Raw genomic sequence first — 16,022 nt, 5'->3', positions numbered from 1 at the left:
AGCCCTGAAACTGCAACTACTGAAGCCTGCACCCTAGGGCCCCTGTTCCACAAGCCAGTGCAACGAGAAGCATGTGCACCACAATGAGGAGTAATTCCCACTCACCAAAACTAGAGAAAAGCCCAAGCAGCAGTGAAGACTCAGTACAGTCATAAATAACTAACCACACAAACAAATAAAAATTATTTAAAATAAAAAGAAACACAAAGCCCAGCAATTTCACTTTTGGATATATACTCTGGAGTAGCAGTTGGCACACTACAGCCTGTGGACCTTTTGTCAATACAGTTTTATTGGTACGCAGCTGCCACCACTCACTTATGTATTGGCCACAGTTGCTTTTGAACTATCTGTGTAGAGTGCAGTAGTAGTGACAGAAGTAACAGTTACTGATTCTCACTAGTAACAATAGGTGTGTGTGTTAAATTCTTCCATATAACTTCACAATTTTTCAAAAAAAATTTATCTTTTGTAAACAACTTGGCTGGCCTCTGAGCAGGGGAAGTCTGGTAGTCTCCCTTAAAGGGGCCTGGCATAATCAGCAAGGCTAAATGGTCTGTTACCTGTTGGCTGCAAAGGTCACCCAGGAAAAACTGCACGTGAGGATTGTCAAACCCTTGCCGAATATCAAATACATTGACAGCATAGCCTCTTGCTAGCAACTGCTCCACCATGTGCTGACCCAGGAACCCACAGCCTCCAATCACCGTGCACTTCTTGGCCTGCAGAAAGAGAGGGATGGCAAGGGGTAAGGGTGTGCTGAGAATTGGAAGCTCTAAGAGCCTGGATCCACATACCATGAGCCACTGAAATAGCAGGTCCATCTCTTAGTTTGAAACTTTTATTGAATCAAGTTGGAAGTTTCAAATAATTCTGGTGTTTTATCACCCATGGCAACCTTCTCTCCTGGGATTAGTAAGGAGGGAAGAGATAGCAAATTATACTGAGGCAGACTTTGGCCACACTGGATGACCTGAGGCAAGTTCTCTGGCTGTCCAGTGGTTAGGACTTGATACTTTCACTGTGGTGGCCTGAGTTCAATCCCTGATCAGGGAACTAGGATTTTACAAGCTGCATGGTGTGCCCAGCCCCCCACCCCCACCAAAGTGATACCTTCTTGCTCCTGATAGCTGATCATTGGGCACTTTTAAAGGAAAAAAACAAACCACACACACACACACAATCCAAATATGCCATCCGCTCAATTGACAGTGTGCACTTAGAACATCAGAAAAAAGAAAGTACAGTTTCCATACTTGCAGGGGAAAGTAAGGCCCCTTTGCTCTCCAACCACTACAGGGCTGGGCTCTGTGGCTTTGTGTTCATCATCTAAACCCTTCTCCCCTTAGCACATCCATCCAAGACTATGCTGTTGCCTGATGGGATCTCCTGGTGGGGATGCAGGGAGGATCAGTGAGCTGTTCATCAGCCAGGCCCAGGGCTTTGCTTTCCCTTCTCTGAGCTCTGAGGAAGTTGACATATCAGGTGAAAGCTATGATGCTTGCATTTCAGCTCTGCAACACAAGTACATCATGCAAAATGTCTTCAGACTGTGGTGCTGGAGAAGACTCTTAAGAGTCCCTTGGACTGCAAGGAGATCCAACCAGTCAATCCTAAAGGAAATCCATCCTGAATTTTCATTGGAAGGACTGATGTTGAAGCTGAAACTCCAATACTTTGGCCACCTGATGTGACGAACTGACTCATTTGAAAAGACCCCGATGCTGGGAAAAATTGAAGGTGGGAGGAGAAGGAGACGACAGAGGATGAGATGGCTGGATGGCATCAGTGACTCAGTACACATGAGTTTGAGCAAACTCCGGGTGATAGTGAAGGACAGGGAAGCCTAGCGTGCTGCAGTCCGTGGGGTCACAAAGAGTCGGGCATGACTGAGATTGAACAACAACAACCCATGTACTCTTTTGGCTAAATTCCAACTCTGTTAACTGGTGATAATGGAAGGACAGAGCACCACATGCAGGACTTAAATATTTTGACTCCAGGGAACTGATGCAAAACTGTAGCTGGTGCACGCTGATGAAGCTGGGTACAAGGGGCCCTGGAGGAGGACTTGTTATACCTCTCCTCCTTGGGGTCTTTCTAAAACCATATCTGGGCTTCCTTAAGATGACAAACCCCCATTTTCTCTGAACTTATGTATAGTAAATCAAAGTTGGGGATAGAAAGTAGAGATTTTAAAGAAATTCTGCTGATTAAAAAACCAACCAACCAACCTGCTATGTATTCCTTAAATACCTATATAATTGAGACATGCAGGAGACTGTAGGGGAGCCAGAGCCTCTTCTATAAATCTGCCCCTCTCAACCTGGCATCCCACCTGCAATGGAGATGGCTCTGAAACTTCAGCATCATTTGTTCAGGCATTCATAATCTCCTGACAGTCAGCCTCACTATGCTACCTTCCCCACCAAAGTATCTTTTAAGCCCACTGTTGTCTATGCTTAGATGACTGCCATATATCATAGCATGCTACATTATTTACACCTTTACTAAAATTTCTAACACATGCCCAGTGCATAAGCAAATGAAATCCACAAATTCCACTCAATCTCCCTTTTGGCAATTCCTTTCCTTCCTGCTCTCCCCAAGTCAGCTGCATAGGGAAAGGCAGCTTTTTAGAATAACTCCAAAGGAGTTCAGAGTCTCTTGTTTATAGTATTTGGAGTCAAAAGTTACAAATTGCTTCAAAAGGTTGACAGTCTAATTTAAGAAAAATCAAATAACCTTGCTATCATATCTAGTGTAATTTCTTTTTTAAAAACATTTATTGGAGTACAGTTGCTTTACAATGCTGTGTTTGTCCAGTACAATTTCATTTCATGATTTTAAAGTAATTCTCTCTTTGACAGAGTGATGTGGATTCTTATATTGAAATGTTGCACCCATACTGCCTGGAAAGCATGGGTCAGTGGCTATGCCAGAGAGAGTTTTATAATGATGAGAACAGAGCTGGCATTTACCCCAGAGAAGTCAGATTGTGATGGGGCCATGGTCCTCGGTTACAGGAGATTATGTGAAATCATCACTTACTTTTCACGGCCATGAAAGATGATGCAGTTCAAGTGGGTCCAACAGACAAGAAGGAATATGTACTAATAAATAAAAATGAAATTCCAGATTGGAAACAGGTAGTGAGACTCAAGAATGGGTTATTGCGGGGAGTTAAACAATCAACACCTTGGAGACAGTTTTAAGAATAGGGAAGAAAGCCATCTAGAAAAACTATTTCATTGCAAAATGATCTGGAGATAACAGAATATTGTAGGTCCCTGGGTTTCTTCCAATCTTTCCTGTTTTCCCTTTTCATTAGCAGTGGGCCCTTTTTTCAGAGAAGTCTTACACAGAATGTATGTGTAAGTTAGGATGAAACTGTTCTTTTTATTATAGTAGTTTAAATGTGTAACTTTTACTTTATTCTATAAAGTCAATTGATGAGAAAAAAACCATCATCCTAATCCAGACTGTTTTTAGTTGCTGAGTATCAGTAAAACCCTGATGCACACAAATGAACTACAGATGACAAGGACCTCTGGTGGTTTGTCTGAGCAGTAGAATCTCAGATTAATCCTCAATTACAGAGGCACAGAGAAGGCCTTACTCTGAGCTGAACTAAAACCAATGTGATCTGGTGACCTGTGGCAACCTCTTGGGAAGCTTTGATTAAGTAACATCTGATATGAACACATTTTACCTCAGTGTGATTTCATGTCTGAAGTGTTAGTTCATTGAAAGTGTAATGAACCCTCCCTTCATAGATCTTTGTAAAGTGTCTCCAGGAGGCCTGACAATTCCCTCAAGTCCCTTCTGACACTGGCGAGGTTAGAGTTTAGGAGGCCTTGCTAGTGCCCTTGCTGGCCCTGGGAAGGCTTCTGCGATTATACCTAAAAGCACAGTCTAACCTACTGGAGGCCACATGAGGACACCTAGGTGACAGGCAGTAGTTACTGCCACTTGTGTGAGTGAGGCTGCCTGGAACTGCAACTGTGTGTGCGAGCCCAGGGCAGACCAGTGAAGGAACCCCCACTCCTCACCACAAGCTGGACCCAGCCCAACCTGCAGAACTGTGAACAAAGAAACGGGTGTTGTTTTAAACTGCTAAGTTCTGATAGGGTTTGTTACAGAGCAGGAATTGATACCTTAAATAAGGACATATCTTCTATAAAGAAACACTTACTTGATACTAATTAATTTAATATGGGTAACCCAGAGCTATGTTTCAATGGCATGCTGTTATGTATGTGCTAGACTTTCCCCTTATCTGGTTTTGGTTAACCTTTTTTTGTGTCAATACTCACTTTTGGAATGTCTTCTGTTGGCTCACCAGCTGCTTGTTCCATTTTCGCTCCAAATGTGGCCCTGTCTGCAATCAACGTTTATCTCCTTAAAAACATATTTAGAGGCAGACATTTATGTTGTATAAACTGAAACATCTTTTAGCTGTTAGTGTGTTGTGTGGATAACACCCCCCGCCCCGCAACCCTGAGTTTTCAGAGTGCTCAACTGTAGCTGCAGCTGCTGAAAGAAGCACTCAGGGAACATTCCTGGGATTCAGACTGTCCTCTGAGATGGGCCTGGGTGGGCCCATAATTCACTACCATATACTTGGACTAGAGGCAGAATGGGAAGCCACTTAAATAACCCCATTCATCAGTTACAATGAAAAGACTATCTCTGGCATCACAGCTTTTCCCACGGCACTCATGCGCTTCAATTTCACTCTCTATTTCTCTAGTGTCGATCAGTAGAGAAATGCACAAAATGGAGGCTCGGATTTCAGTCCCGGCACTGCCAGAAAGCGTATCAATCTGATCAAGCCATTTTTCTTTGCTGCAGCTCAATAAAACAGACTCACTGCTCATCCCCATGATGCCAGGGCGTGGGATGCTGGGAGGAAGAAGAATAAGAGGAGATAGAGCTCTCCTCCTTGGTGGAATTAAAGCTATCCTGACCATGTATAGAAAGAACTCAGAGTGGGGCCATCAGAAACCCCCTGGGAAGTGGTCAGAGTATGGTGATGATCCTCCAGTTACAAAATGAGCTAAGGACTTGAATAGACACCTCTCCAAAGAAGACACATAGATGGCCAACAGGTACATGAAAAAAATGCGCCATGGCCTTAATCATCAGGGAAACGTAAATCAAAACTACAACGAGATACTACTTCACCACTGTCAGGATGGCTATTATCAAAAAGTCGAAAGATAAGTGTTGGCACGGATGTGAAGAAATTGGAACTTCTGTACACTGAATGCAAAAACAATGCACCTGCTGTGGAAAACAGTATGGAGGTTCCTTAAAAAATTAAAACAGAACCCCTGAAGTACATATGACCTAGCAACTCCAATTCTGGGTATATATTCAAAAGAACTAAAGCTAGAATCTTGAAGAGATATGAGTACTCCTAAACTCTTTGCAGCACTATTCACAATAGCCAGGATGGAAACAATCTAAGTCTTCATTGATGGATGAATGGATAAAGAAAATGTGGTATATAAATACAACAGAATACTATGAAGCCTTAACAAAGGAGGAAATTCCACAATATGAGACGCAGATGAAATTTGAGAACATTATACCAAGTGAAATAAGCCAGTAACAGAAAGACAAATACTGTGATTCCACTCATATGAAGTATCTAAAGTAGTCAAATTCACAGAATCAAAGAGTAGAATGGTGGTTGCCAGGGGCTGGCTGGGGGAGGGGAAGAGGGGCAGCTACTGATCAGTGGATAGAAAGTTTTAGTTAAGCAAGATGAGTAAGATCTAGTCTGCTGTACATTGTACCTACAATCAACAATATATTGTACATTCAAACATTTGTTAATATGGTAGATCTCATCTTACCTGTTCTTGTAAGTGAAAGTTACTCAGTTGTGTCTGATTCTTTGCGACCCCATGGACTGAGTCCATGGAATTCTCCAGGTCAAAATACTGGAGTGGCTAGCCTTTCCCTTTTCCAGGGGGTCTTCCCAACCCAAGCATCGAACCCAGGTCTCCTGCATTGCAGGCAGATTCTTTACCAGCTAAGCCACAAGGGAAGCCCAAGAATACTGGAGTGGGTAGCCTATCCCTTCTCCAGTGGATCTTCCCGACCCAGGAATTAAACCAGGGTCTCCTGCATTGCAGGCAGATTCTTCACCAACTGAACCATCAAGGAAGCCCTGTTCTTACAACAATAAAATAACAATTTAGGAGTCTACTTGTATGATGTCTCTAGAGTAGTCAAATTCTTAGACACAGAAAGTACAGTGGTGGGTGTCAAGGCCTGGAAGGAAGCAGGGAATTGGGGAGTGATGCTAAGTCGGTATAGAGTTTCAGTTCTACAAGATGAACAGAGGTCTGGAGAAGAATGGCTGGGATGGTTGCATGATAGTGTGAACCTACTTAATGCCACTGAACTGTACACTCAAAAATGTTTAAAATGGCAAATTTTCAGTTCTGTCTACTTTATTATAAATATATTCACAAGAATACTGTGAATGGGAAAATAACCTAAAGAGCAACATTCTAGGAGCTGGGATTGTTACAGATCACACAGAAGCCTCAAGTCTTTTTCTTTTAAAATTGCAGATCTCAGAATTAAAACCAGTATGTATGCCTTTATTCCTCTAGAAACACTGGGACAAGGTCGTAGGCTAAAAGGCATCTAGGAAAAGAGACTCACCTTTTAAGAGTGAAATCCAAGCACCTGGCTCTACTTCTACGAATAAATACAGAGAGAAGGGAGTGAGCCCATGGCTGCCTTCCTGCAGGGGCCAGTCCCCAGCCACCGAGTCCTGGAGACAAAAGGACAGGAGAGTCTGTCCATTTCCAACCAGGAAGAGAGAGAGAGAAGTGCTCTCTCCTTCACAAACATGAGAGACCAGGCTCTTTGTAAAGAGGAATCCCAGAGCAGCTCAGAGGAGAGTGCTGGGGTAGTCAGGGCCTGGCCTGCTCCTGTGCTTGTTCAGTGCAGGAGGCTCCAATGTGGCTGCCATAAGCTCGATACCCTCCTCTGTGGCAAGAAGACGTCTGTCTGCACAAGAAAAAGGCCAACAGGATTGAAGGCTTCCCCTTACTTCTCCAAAGGACTCAATCAGCTCCATCTTGTGCTTTTTGTCACTCATTCATCTCTCCACTAGTCTGTTGACTTTTAGGACAGAAAGGCCCTGGCTTTGAATCTGCTGACAAAATCAGCAGCCTGTCTGAGAGCTTCAGCTTATGCTGTTCCTCTGCCTGGAGGTGCTGCTCCCTGTCCTCTCCATGGTGAGCAGCTCTGCAGCCTTCAAGGCCTTGCTCAGTTGTCACCTCTGGGAAACTTCCTCCCCCTCTCCAGGCAAGACTAGCAGCTTCCTCAGCACCTCAGCATTGGTTTCTGTTTTCATTCTAACAGTGTACACAGCTGTAGGCTCCTCATTCCCCCCAGCCCCCGCCCCATGTCCATCTTGGCTTGGTGGGGGTGAGCCCCTGGAGGGCCAGCAAGGAGTCCAGAATGGAATATGGGTGGAATTGTGCTGCAGCAGCTGGTCTGAGAGGCCTCAACCATAGAGCAGGAATCCTGCTGACCTCAGTGGCTGTAGGTACACGCCCCAAGGATAAAAAGGGAGCTGCAACTTGTAAAAAAAAAAAGTTGTAGAAAAGCACTCTGGTGCCAGCTCACTCCTCCACCTTTACAAGGTCACTGCCAAATGAAACCTGCAGAAGGAACAGCACCAACCTTCAGGGAGCCCAGCATCTGGGGTGGGACACAGGCTTAGCAGAACATTACAGAAGTGCCTGTGAGTTCTGATGAGAGTAAGCCCAGGCAGGGAGGCGATCCCTGAGTCAAGTTCTAAAGCCTTGGAGGCGTTAGTCAAAGAAGTGGGTGTCCTGAGAGATATTCCAAGGCCAGGGGTGGGAAGCATGAGGCGTTGGCACGGCCAGCCTGTTCTGCGACAAATTGTGACAAAGTGAGATCGAAGCCAGGTTGGGAGCAAAGTTCAGAACGTGCAGGTGCTGTGTGTCTAAGGAGTCATCCTATGGGAGATGTGGGAGGCTTTGGAAGTTGAAATCAAGGGTGAGTGTCAGATCACTCTGGCTACAGTGTGGAGAAGACTTAACACAGAGTCTGAGGCTCTGCATGTGTCATATAAGGAGAATGACAAGAGTGAATCAGATAAAAGAATTAACAATGCCTGAAAACTGGCTAAATTTCAGAACCTTTTACAGCAGTTCCTCAGTATCCATGGGGCATTAGTTCCAGGAGCCCCCGCAGACACCGAAATCCAAGGAGACTTAATGTCTCTTAGATAAAATGACACAGTATTTGCATATAACCGAAGCATATTCTCTTATATAGTTCAAACAATCTCTAGATTACTCCTAATACAATGTCAGTGCTATGTAAATAGCTGTAAATACTATGTTAATGCCATATAAATTGTTGCTTATGAAGCAAATTTGATTTTTGCTTTTGAAACTTTCTGGAATTTTTTTTCCCAATATTTTCAATCCATGGATGGTTGTGAAGGAGGAAACAGAACAGGCTCCATCTTGAAAGCAGGACTCCATCTTGGGCCGGACTGTGGACTTTGAGCTATATGCCCAGTATCTATGGAAGGATGGAAGAGTCCCAGGGCTCATACCCAGACTCTCCATCACCTAAAAGAATACCCTAATTATCTGTGTAACCGAATATAATCATAAATTCTATTATGGTTGTTGGGGTATGACCACAGGCTTATTGATAATTGTCTACTGTTAACTACCTAGGCTTAAGGCATACGAATCACGGGTTTAAGGCACAGGCATAGAATCACGGGTTAACTTTGATTGTATATTTCTTTTCCTTTGTTCAGACTAGTTTCAGAGAATTTGGGGAGGGGGTTTTAGCACGTACAATTAGGGTATATAAGGTTTTCACAAAAACTGGTCGGGGTCCTTGGCTAAGAGAAGACTCTGTCTTGGGCCCGCTGGTGTAATAAACTGCACTCCACTATCTACACTGTCCTTCTGAGTGAGTTTGTTTCTTGGAATGCATGGCTACAACAATTGAATCCATGGATATGGAACCTGCAGATATGAAGGACTAACTGTATATTATACCACTAAGATCCCAAAAGCAACCAGTTGGGAACACAGTACTGGTCTCATTCAACAGGTAAGAAACTGAGGCTTGGAGAGGTCAAGCGACTTGCCCAAAGTCACACTGCTGGTACAAGGCCAAGGCAGAACTTGTGGTTGCTCCTACACTGCCAGGCTGTCACCCTGCAGACCCACTGGGAAACAGGCTGTGGAATGACACAGAGTTGGAAGGTCCAGCAGGGGCAAAACTGGGCAGGAGGCTCAGATGCCAGGCTGAGTCTGGACTTCAGTCTGCAGTCATGGGAAACCTCTGAGGGTTTAAGAGCATGGGGGTGACCTGACCAGAACTGTTCAGTCAGATTAACCTGGTGAAGCAGGGTGGACTAGACAGGTGAGAAGCAGGAAACAGGGGGACCACTCACCACTTGCTCAACCAAGATTTACTGAGTACCTAATGTGTGTCCCCTCACTGTTCCACGTCCTGGAGTGTCAGCAGTGAACAAAACAGAGATGCCTGCACTCACAGATTCTCTTCTAGTGGATAGGCAGTAAAGAGCAAAATAAACAAGTAAAATACACAGTGCAAGCAGTATGGGATTGTGGACTTAACAAATACTCACAATCTAAAAGTTGAGAGTTATGTTTTATTTGGTGGGAATATTTAGGACATCAAGCCTCGGGAGAGCACCTCAAGTAACCCTGAGAGAACTGGTCCTAGGAGGCGAGAAGGGTAGCCAGGTTATATAAAAGTTCTGCAACAAATGGCAGGTAGTCTGAATATCAAAAGATTATTGTTAATTAAAGAAAATTAGACATCTCAAGTTAAGGAATTTAGTGCCTTTCTGTGTATAGGAATATGCAAGACATGAAAGAGTCTGGGCTCACTGAAATCATTCTTTCGATTTGCATCTCAACATATCTGGGGCTGGTTTCCTGTTTCCTCAAGGCTCACCATAGGGTGGCTGCAGTCTGATGGCTGCTGGATGGCAGATATTCTTTCTTTCCTAAATTCCCTCATGGTTCACCAACCCATGACATCCTTTGTTTATTGATATGGCAGGAAATATTTCATTTTTCAGGATAAATGTAGAGCAAGGTGCGGAGTTTGGGTGTCCTGGGGGCTGCAATGCTAAAGAGGGTGCTCAGTAGGGGTTCACTGAGAAAGGTGATAGTAGAGCAAAGACCTATAGGAGGAAAAGAAGTGGAGGAAGCATGCATAATGGGTAGCTAGAGCAAAAGTTCGAAGGCAGGAGTGAGTCTGCACATCTGAATCCATTCAGGGGCTGAAGGGAGCCAGGGAAGAGGAAGTCCATAAGGAAGGGCCTTGCAGATCACGGTCAGAACTCTGCCCTGCACTCATAGGGTGGTTGCTGCTGAAGGCCTTAAGTGGGAGAGGAGCAGCAGAGGTGGAAAAAAATGGATAGAACTTGAAGGCTGGTAAATGGGAAAGGGGCACGAAAAGAGTCAAATATGACCTAAAGGTTGTGAACCTGGTTTATGCTCCAAGAGGGTAAAGGGCAGGTCAGAGAACACTTTCGTTTAATAAACGCCAATAAACCTCAGGCTTTTTTTCAGCCTGAGAAACGTCTGCTCTGGTTTGCTGTCTCCCTAAATACTGTGCCAACGCCCAGAGGGGATGCAGGTAAGTGCTGAGAGATCTGCCCCCTCACGCGCACTCATGCTTCCTTCACTCCCTTCAAAGTCCGTTCTCAGGCCCCCAGGTCACCTTCCCGGGCTGCTTTTAGTCAGGTAAGAACTAAAGTGATCCTGTCTTGGAACCTACTTGGGATGAGGAGTGCTCTTGAACGCACACGCTCAAAGAAAGAGCCTCGGCTGGATTAGGCTTCTAAATCCCGGACGTTCGAACCTCTGCGACAAGGCTCGGCACGTCCCTTCCCTTTTTTGGATCTCAGATGCCCCGTGGGTACAGCGTCTGCTCCAACACGAAAGCTTAGGTCTTCTCTGGCCCCTCGTACCCTAACTCAAGTCTCAAGTCAGACCAGGAAGTCCCCGTCCCGGATCGTCCCACCCAACCCCCTGCCTTCTAAGTCCTGTCGCCGACACAAGGGTGAGGTCGCAACCCTTACCGGTCCGTAGGCGCCTCGCTGCTTGGTCCCAGCGTGTCCACAGCCTGCACCCTTAGAGCTCGAGCTGCCGGTAGCCACCTTTTTCTCCCCGCCCGCGTGAGGCGAGGATCTGCCGAGGCTCCTCCACCAAGCGGATTGGCTTGGTTCGGTGCTGGCTCCGCTAATCTGCGCTCGCGGCATAGTCCTGCCCAATCAGGTCGGGCCGCCAGGGTACTGCCCCCCGCCCTGCGCCGAGTGTTCGTCGGGTTAGCCCCCCCCCCCCCCCCCCTGGGCCAATGGGGAGCGGCGGCTAGCGGTCCGCCAATGGGGAGCGAGGCCATGCGCGCGGGGCGGCGGGAACTGCGCAGAGTCGGTGTGTACGTCGGTTGCCGTAACAACGGGAAGTGGAATCCATCCGGGATGGTGAGTGCTTGCTTCGGTCTCGAGCCCCGCATTCAGAGGCTGAGCCCTTCTCAGGCCTTGCAGGGCCCCGCCGCCTCTCCTGCGCGGTTCTTGGCTTCTCTGAGAGCTTTTGCCGAAGGGTAGGGTAGGGATGCCTGCCGTCCTGCTGGGCCTGTGATTCGCCACCGCCTCCCCTTCAGCCACAGCCGCTCTCCCCCGCCCCCACGGGTTCCCCTGGCCTTTTCCAGCCCCTCCGGAGACCGTCCCTGGGCAAAAAAGACTCGGATTCTCCCGAGGCCGCGACCAGTTTCAGAATGTGGCCTCCTGGCCGCCTCTGCCAAAAGTTTCCGCACGGAGATGGGGCGGGGGGGTGAGGGGGAGAGTTTATAATGTTTGGTTGTTAATGTGTATTTAAAACGTTAAATATAGGGACTTAGGGAAACACTTTGAGCTTCTTGGAGAAGGCTCAGGTGTACTACGGAGAAGGCAATGGCACCCCACTCCAGTACTCTTGCCTGGAAAATCCCATGGACGGAGGAGCCTGATAGGCTACAGTCCATGGAGTCTCACAGAGTCGGACACGACTGAAGCGACTTAGTAGCAGCAGCAGCAGTAGGTGTACTAAGAGAATTGAATTTTATTATTCTATATTGACAGAATATACATCTTACCTTAGTAATATTTGGCCAAATCTAGAAGTAATCAGAAAATTGGAGGAATTAGAGCAAAGCAGAGCAGCGTTCTAGGACCTTTTTAAAATTAAGGATCCTCAAGTTGGGAGAACTGATTATCCGTATGCGGTTGTCCCCAGTCAGCTCCTTGGCTAGCTCTCTTTGGGGATGATTTTCAATAAGAGGTCCAAAAGAACAAGGGATCTCCTTGCTTATACAAACAATAGTAAAGAAGGAGGGACAGACCGTGCATAGAAAGATTCATTGCTCTTTCCAGTAAACCCTGATATCTCTCCTGTTAAGTTTTGAAATCTGTTGGTATAAACTATTTTAAATGATGTGGTTGTAGCTGGTTTTTTTGGTAACATGTGGACTCTATTACCTAATATTTTGCTTCTGTGTTTGTAAAATTTATAAAGGCCTCTAACTTTAAGAAGGCAAACATGGCATCAACTACCCAGCGAAAAAGGATGAGTCCTAAACCTGAGCTTACCGAAGAGCAGAAACAGGAAATTCGAGAAGCCTTTGATCTCTTTGATGCTGATGGAACTGGGACAATTGATGTTAAGGAACTTAAGGCAAGCTCTGTATATTCCTGCTCTGCTGCCTCGAATTTCCTCTGCCTCTTTGTCTTCTGTGCTGTGTTTTCCTGTCTTTATTTATCTCAAGAATTATTGAATAAAATGAAGTGCACAGATCAATTTGCTTAATGTTATAGTGATTCCTATTCATTTTAACAGGATTGTAGCAGAGGCTGGCTTACTGCTGTCAGCACTGTCGTTGGTTCTGCTCCCGGGTTTAGATGTGCATGTTAAGATGATCCTATTTTCATTGTAGGTGGCAATGAGGGCCCTGGGCTTTGAACCGAAAAAAGAAGAGATCAAGAAAATGATAAGTGAAATTGATAAGGAAGGGACAGGAAAAATGAACTTTAGTGACTTTTTGACTGTGATGACTCAGAAAATGGTAAGTTAGCTAAGATGATCAGCATATTTTCCACCAATAATGGTGGACAAATTTGAATCTAGATATGAAAATGTCTTCACTGAAAAAAAGTTAATGCAGACTGGACAGTTCAGCTGATAAAAGAGAGTATCTGTGACTGAGAACTAGGATGTTTAGGGTCTACTTGGCTTTTTTAAAGGCCACAACGTCAAAATCATTTTACCCTCTGCAAAGAAGTAAAAGTGTGATCTTCTGTGACCCAGTACCTGTAGTTATGGAGGCTGTCACCAAGACCATGTGACATCCTGGCAGGGAAGAAGGGATGGGCTGTCACTTTTTTTACTCTTTCTCCAACAAGTATGTCAGTGTGATAAACACAAGCAGTAAAACCTTTAATAGTACCAGTAATATTACTCATTTTGACAAGGCAAAGTCCCTGAACTTTAAAGTTTGAAATTCTTTCCTCTCCCATTTGTTAGTATTCTGGATAGCCTCAGCCTGAGGCTGTGTTTTTTACCGCAGTGAGGATTTGGTCTTTCACCACTTCCAAGGTTGAATTCACCCATTCTCTAGTCTCCAAATGGTCCAGAGAGATGCTAAGATGTCACCTCACCGTCACCCTCAGTCCCCTGAGTGTCCCACATAAGAAAGGTGTTCCCTTTGGTCCATTTCTCTTTGGCCTCCTGGCTCCTCCTTAGTTTGGCTCATCTACATTCTACTGACCTGTGGAAAAGTAGCTCCATCAGTGTGTCAGGTGAGCCTCCCAATGCACAGGCCTGTTCCTCCTCTAATAATCCTGTTGCTTTGAAATCATCTAATCACATCTGTATTTTTCTTCAGGGACTGATTTAAGAGTTCAGGAAGTTTAACATTCTGTAATAACCTAGTAAAGCTGTCCTGCATTCAGAGTTGGTTCCCAGATTGCTCTTATTAGGAGCTCTCACTATCTTTAGCTACCTTTCAGGAATATTTGAAGTTGGAGCTCGAAGAGATTTTACTCTTTTCTTCTGTTAGAGTACCGGGGATCCAAATAACACTTTGTGATCTCCTAACAAGTGAAATAGCCTTTTCTTTCCTTCCTTCCCCTTCATCTCCACCAAGAAGATCCCTCTTCTAGCAGCTTAAACAGTATATTTCCCCTAAGTCTAACTCCACCTTCTGTTCCCATAATTTAAAAACAAATCTACTTTCTCTTTGGTTTGTACAGAAAATGTTCTAAATGCAAACCTTTACATTTCCTTTTTAGCCTCTGGGTTTATAATAATTTCATTGTTTATTTTCTTTTTCTGCCCTGGTTGCTGTGTGATCTTCTGTGACCCAGCACCTGTAGTCATGGAGGCTGTCACCAAGATCCATGTGACATCCAGGCAGGGCAGAGGGGATGGGCAGTGGTGGGGCTGCAGGACACAAGTCAATATGAATCACGAGTGTCTCCCTGTTGTCATGTGTTTTATGTTCTGCTTGTTAAGTCTGAGAAGGATACCAAAGAAGAAATCTTGAAAGCCTTCAAACTCTTTGATGATGATGAGACTGGGAAGATATCATTCAAAAACCTCAAACGTGTGGCCAAGGAGTTGGGTGAGAACCTCTCTGACGAAGAGCTGCAGGTTTGTGATGCTCAGCCTGGAGCCCCATGTGACTTTTTTGAGTTCCATTTTCTCTGGTTACATTTGAAGAAAAATGAGTGTTCTCTTGTCACTCTGCTAACTACTTAATTTCTCTTTTCCTAGTGAGACAAACCTATGGATGCTGCTCCCAGAAAAATATACCCATGGATAGTTTTAGGTTTTAGGAATTTCCCTAGTAAGGGTGGCTTTTGAGCTGCTTTCTAGGCGATGCACATGTGGCAAAGTATGACTTGGTTTTCAAATGACTTTTCAGGAACCAAGCTTAATATAAAAGTCAGCCCATTTGCAGCAGGTGGACCACATTGTCTATTCGTGCATCATTATGAAAGCTAATTACTTAGTCACACTTTCGTTACATTTATGAATTGCTCTAAATGGAATCCTTCCTGTCCTGCAGGAAATGATTGATGAAGCTGATCGAGATGGAGACGGAGAAGTCAATGAGCAGGAGTTCCTGCGCATTATGAAGAAGACGAGCCTTTATTAAGATCAGTCTCAGCTTTTCCACCATGAGCACAGGGAACTCGGTTTAGTGCCTGCCACTGTGTGAAGCCTGGTTTTTGAAAATGTAAATTATTTTTCCCCACTGACGTCTTCGTATAACTTTAGTAACAACTCTAAATCTATTTTCAACTTTTGAAAGTGTTCTTTGAAATTGAGGTTCTTTGTAAGGTGACTGGGTGACTGCTTTAATTCCCCAGGGCAGAACAAAAGCATGTTAGAATGGAGAAAAGGGTCTTTGAGCTTTCACCCACCTGCCATTCTGCCTTGTATAGCTTAACTCTTGTCCTGCATTCCCACATTTATGCCACCGCCAAACAACTTCTTCTCAAGCACACATTGTACCCATGTCACCACAAGCAGAGAGCATCTCTTCAATGGTTCCAATTTTAATTGACACCTGAGTGCAGCTTTCTCTTTTATAAAACCCAGTGAACTCTTCCTTGCATTTGGATGTGTGTGTGTGTATGTATGGGCTATTTGTTTTATCTTCAAATAAAGCCTTTCTTATTTGAGCTCTTATTCTCTAAGGATGAGTTCTTTAGCCTTGATTATGAGTTCAGCTTCTAAATCATTTTGTTGAAGGTAGCCTGGTAGATCCCAAACTCCTTGCCAGCCCGAGAACAGAAAACAAAATAACCCTTTCCTACTGACATGAATTGGTTTTTGCCTTGGGAACCTGTCAGTTTGTGAAATTAGTTGATCATTTTGCATCAGCCTAAATGATGCCCTAAAAATAGTTTTGGC

General features: G+C 44.8%; 2 protein-coding genes across 4 annotated transcripts in view; one reads left to right on the top strand and one right to left on the bottom strand.

The window, feature by feature from the left end:
- Positions 1 to 11,286, bottom strand: part of NSDHL (NAD(P) dependent steroid dehydrogenase-like) — a 28,276-nt gene extending 16,990 nt beyond the window's left edge. The window contains exons 1-3 of one of the 2 annotated variants that reach the window (XM_040265539.1): positions 11,150 to 11,286; positions 4,317 to 4,401; positions 564 to 722 (exon numbers count right to left, since the gene is read on the bottom strand). In XM_040265539.1, the coding sequence (XP_040121473.1) occupies positions 564 to 722; positions 4,317 to 4,358 (201 nt within the window). In that variant the 5' untranslated portion in view covers positions 4,359 to 4,401; positions 11,150 to 11,286. The remainder of the gene's footprint in view (positions 1 to 563; positions 723 to 4,316; positions 4,402 to 11,149) is intronic. The other variant, XM_040265540.1, reaches the window with a different exon arrangement.
- A 165-nt stretch (positions 11,287 to 11,451) lies between these two features.
- CETN2 (centrin 2) lies at positions 11,452 to 15,790 on the top strand. Of its 2 annotated transcripts, none has more exons than XM_040265586.1 (5): positions 11,452 to 11,551; positions 12,621 to 12,779; positions 13,039 to 13,167; positions 14,616 to 14,753; positions 15,172 to 15,790. In XM_040265586.1, exons 1-5 carry the CDS (start codon positions 11,453 to 11,455, stop codon positions 15,259 to 15,261), a joined length of 615 nt encoding a protein of 204 aa, XP_040121520.1. In that variant the 5' UTR covers position 11,452; the 3' UTR covers positions 15,262 to 15,790. The 2 variants fall into 2 exon arrangements, with proteins under 2 accessions (XP_040121520.1, XP_040121521.1); XM_040265587.1 differs by having other exon boundaries at positions 11,537 to 11,675.
- Positions 15,791 to 16,022: the final 232 nt, after the last annotated feature.

This window comes from Oryx dammah, unplaced genomic scaffold (genome assembly GCF_014754425.2).
Source record: "Oryx dammah isolate SB20612 unplaced genomic scaffold, SCBI_Odam_1.1 HiC_scaffold_23, whole genome shotgun sequence".
Lineage (NCBI taxonomy): Eukaryota > Metazoa > Chordata > Mammalia > Artiodactyla > Bovidae > Oryx > Oryx dammah.
This window is presented reverse-complemented; position numbering and strand designations above follow the sequence as displayed.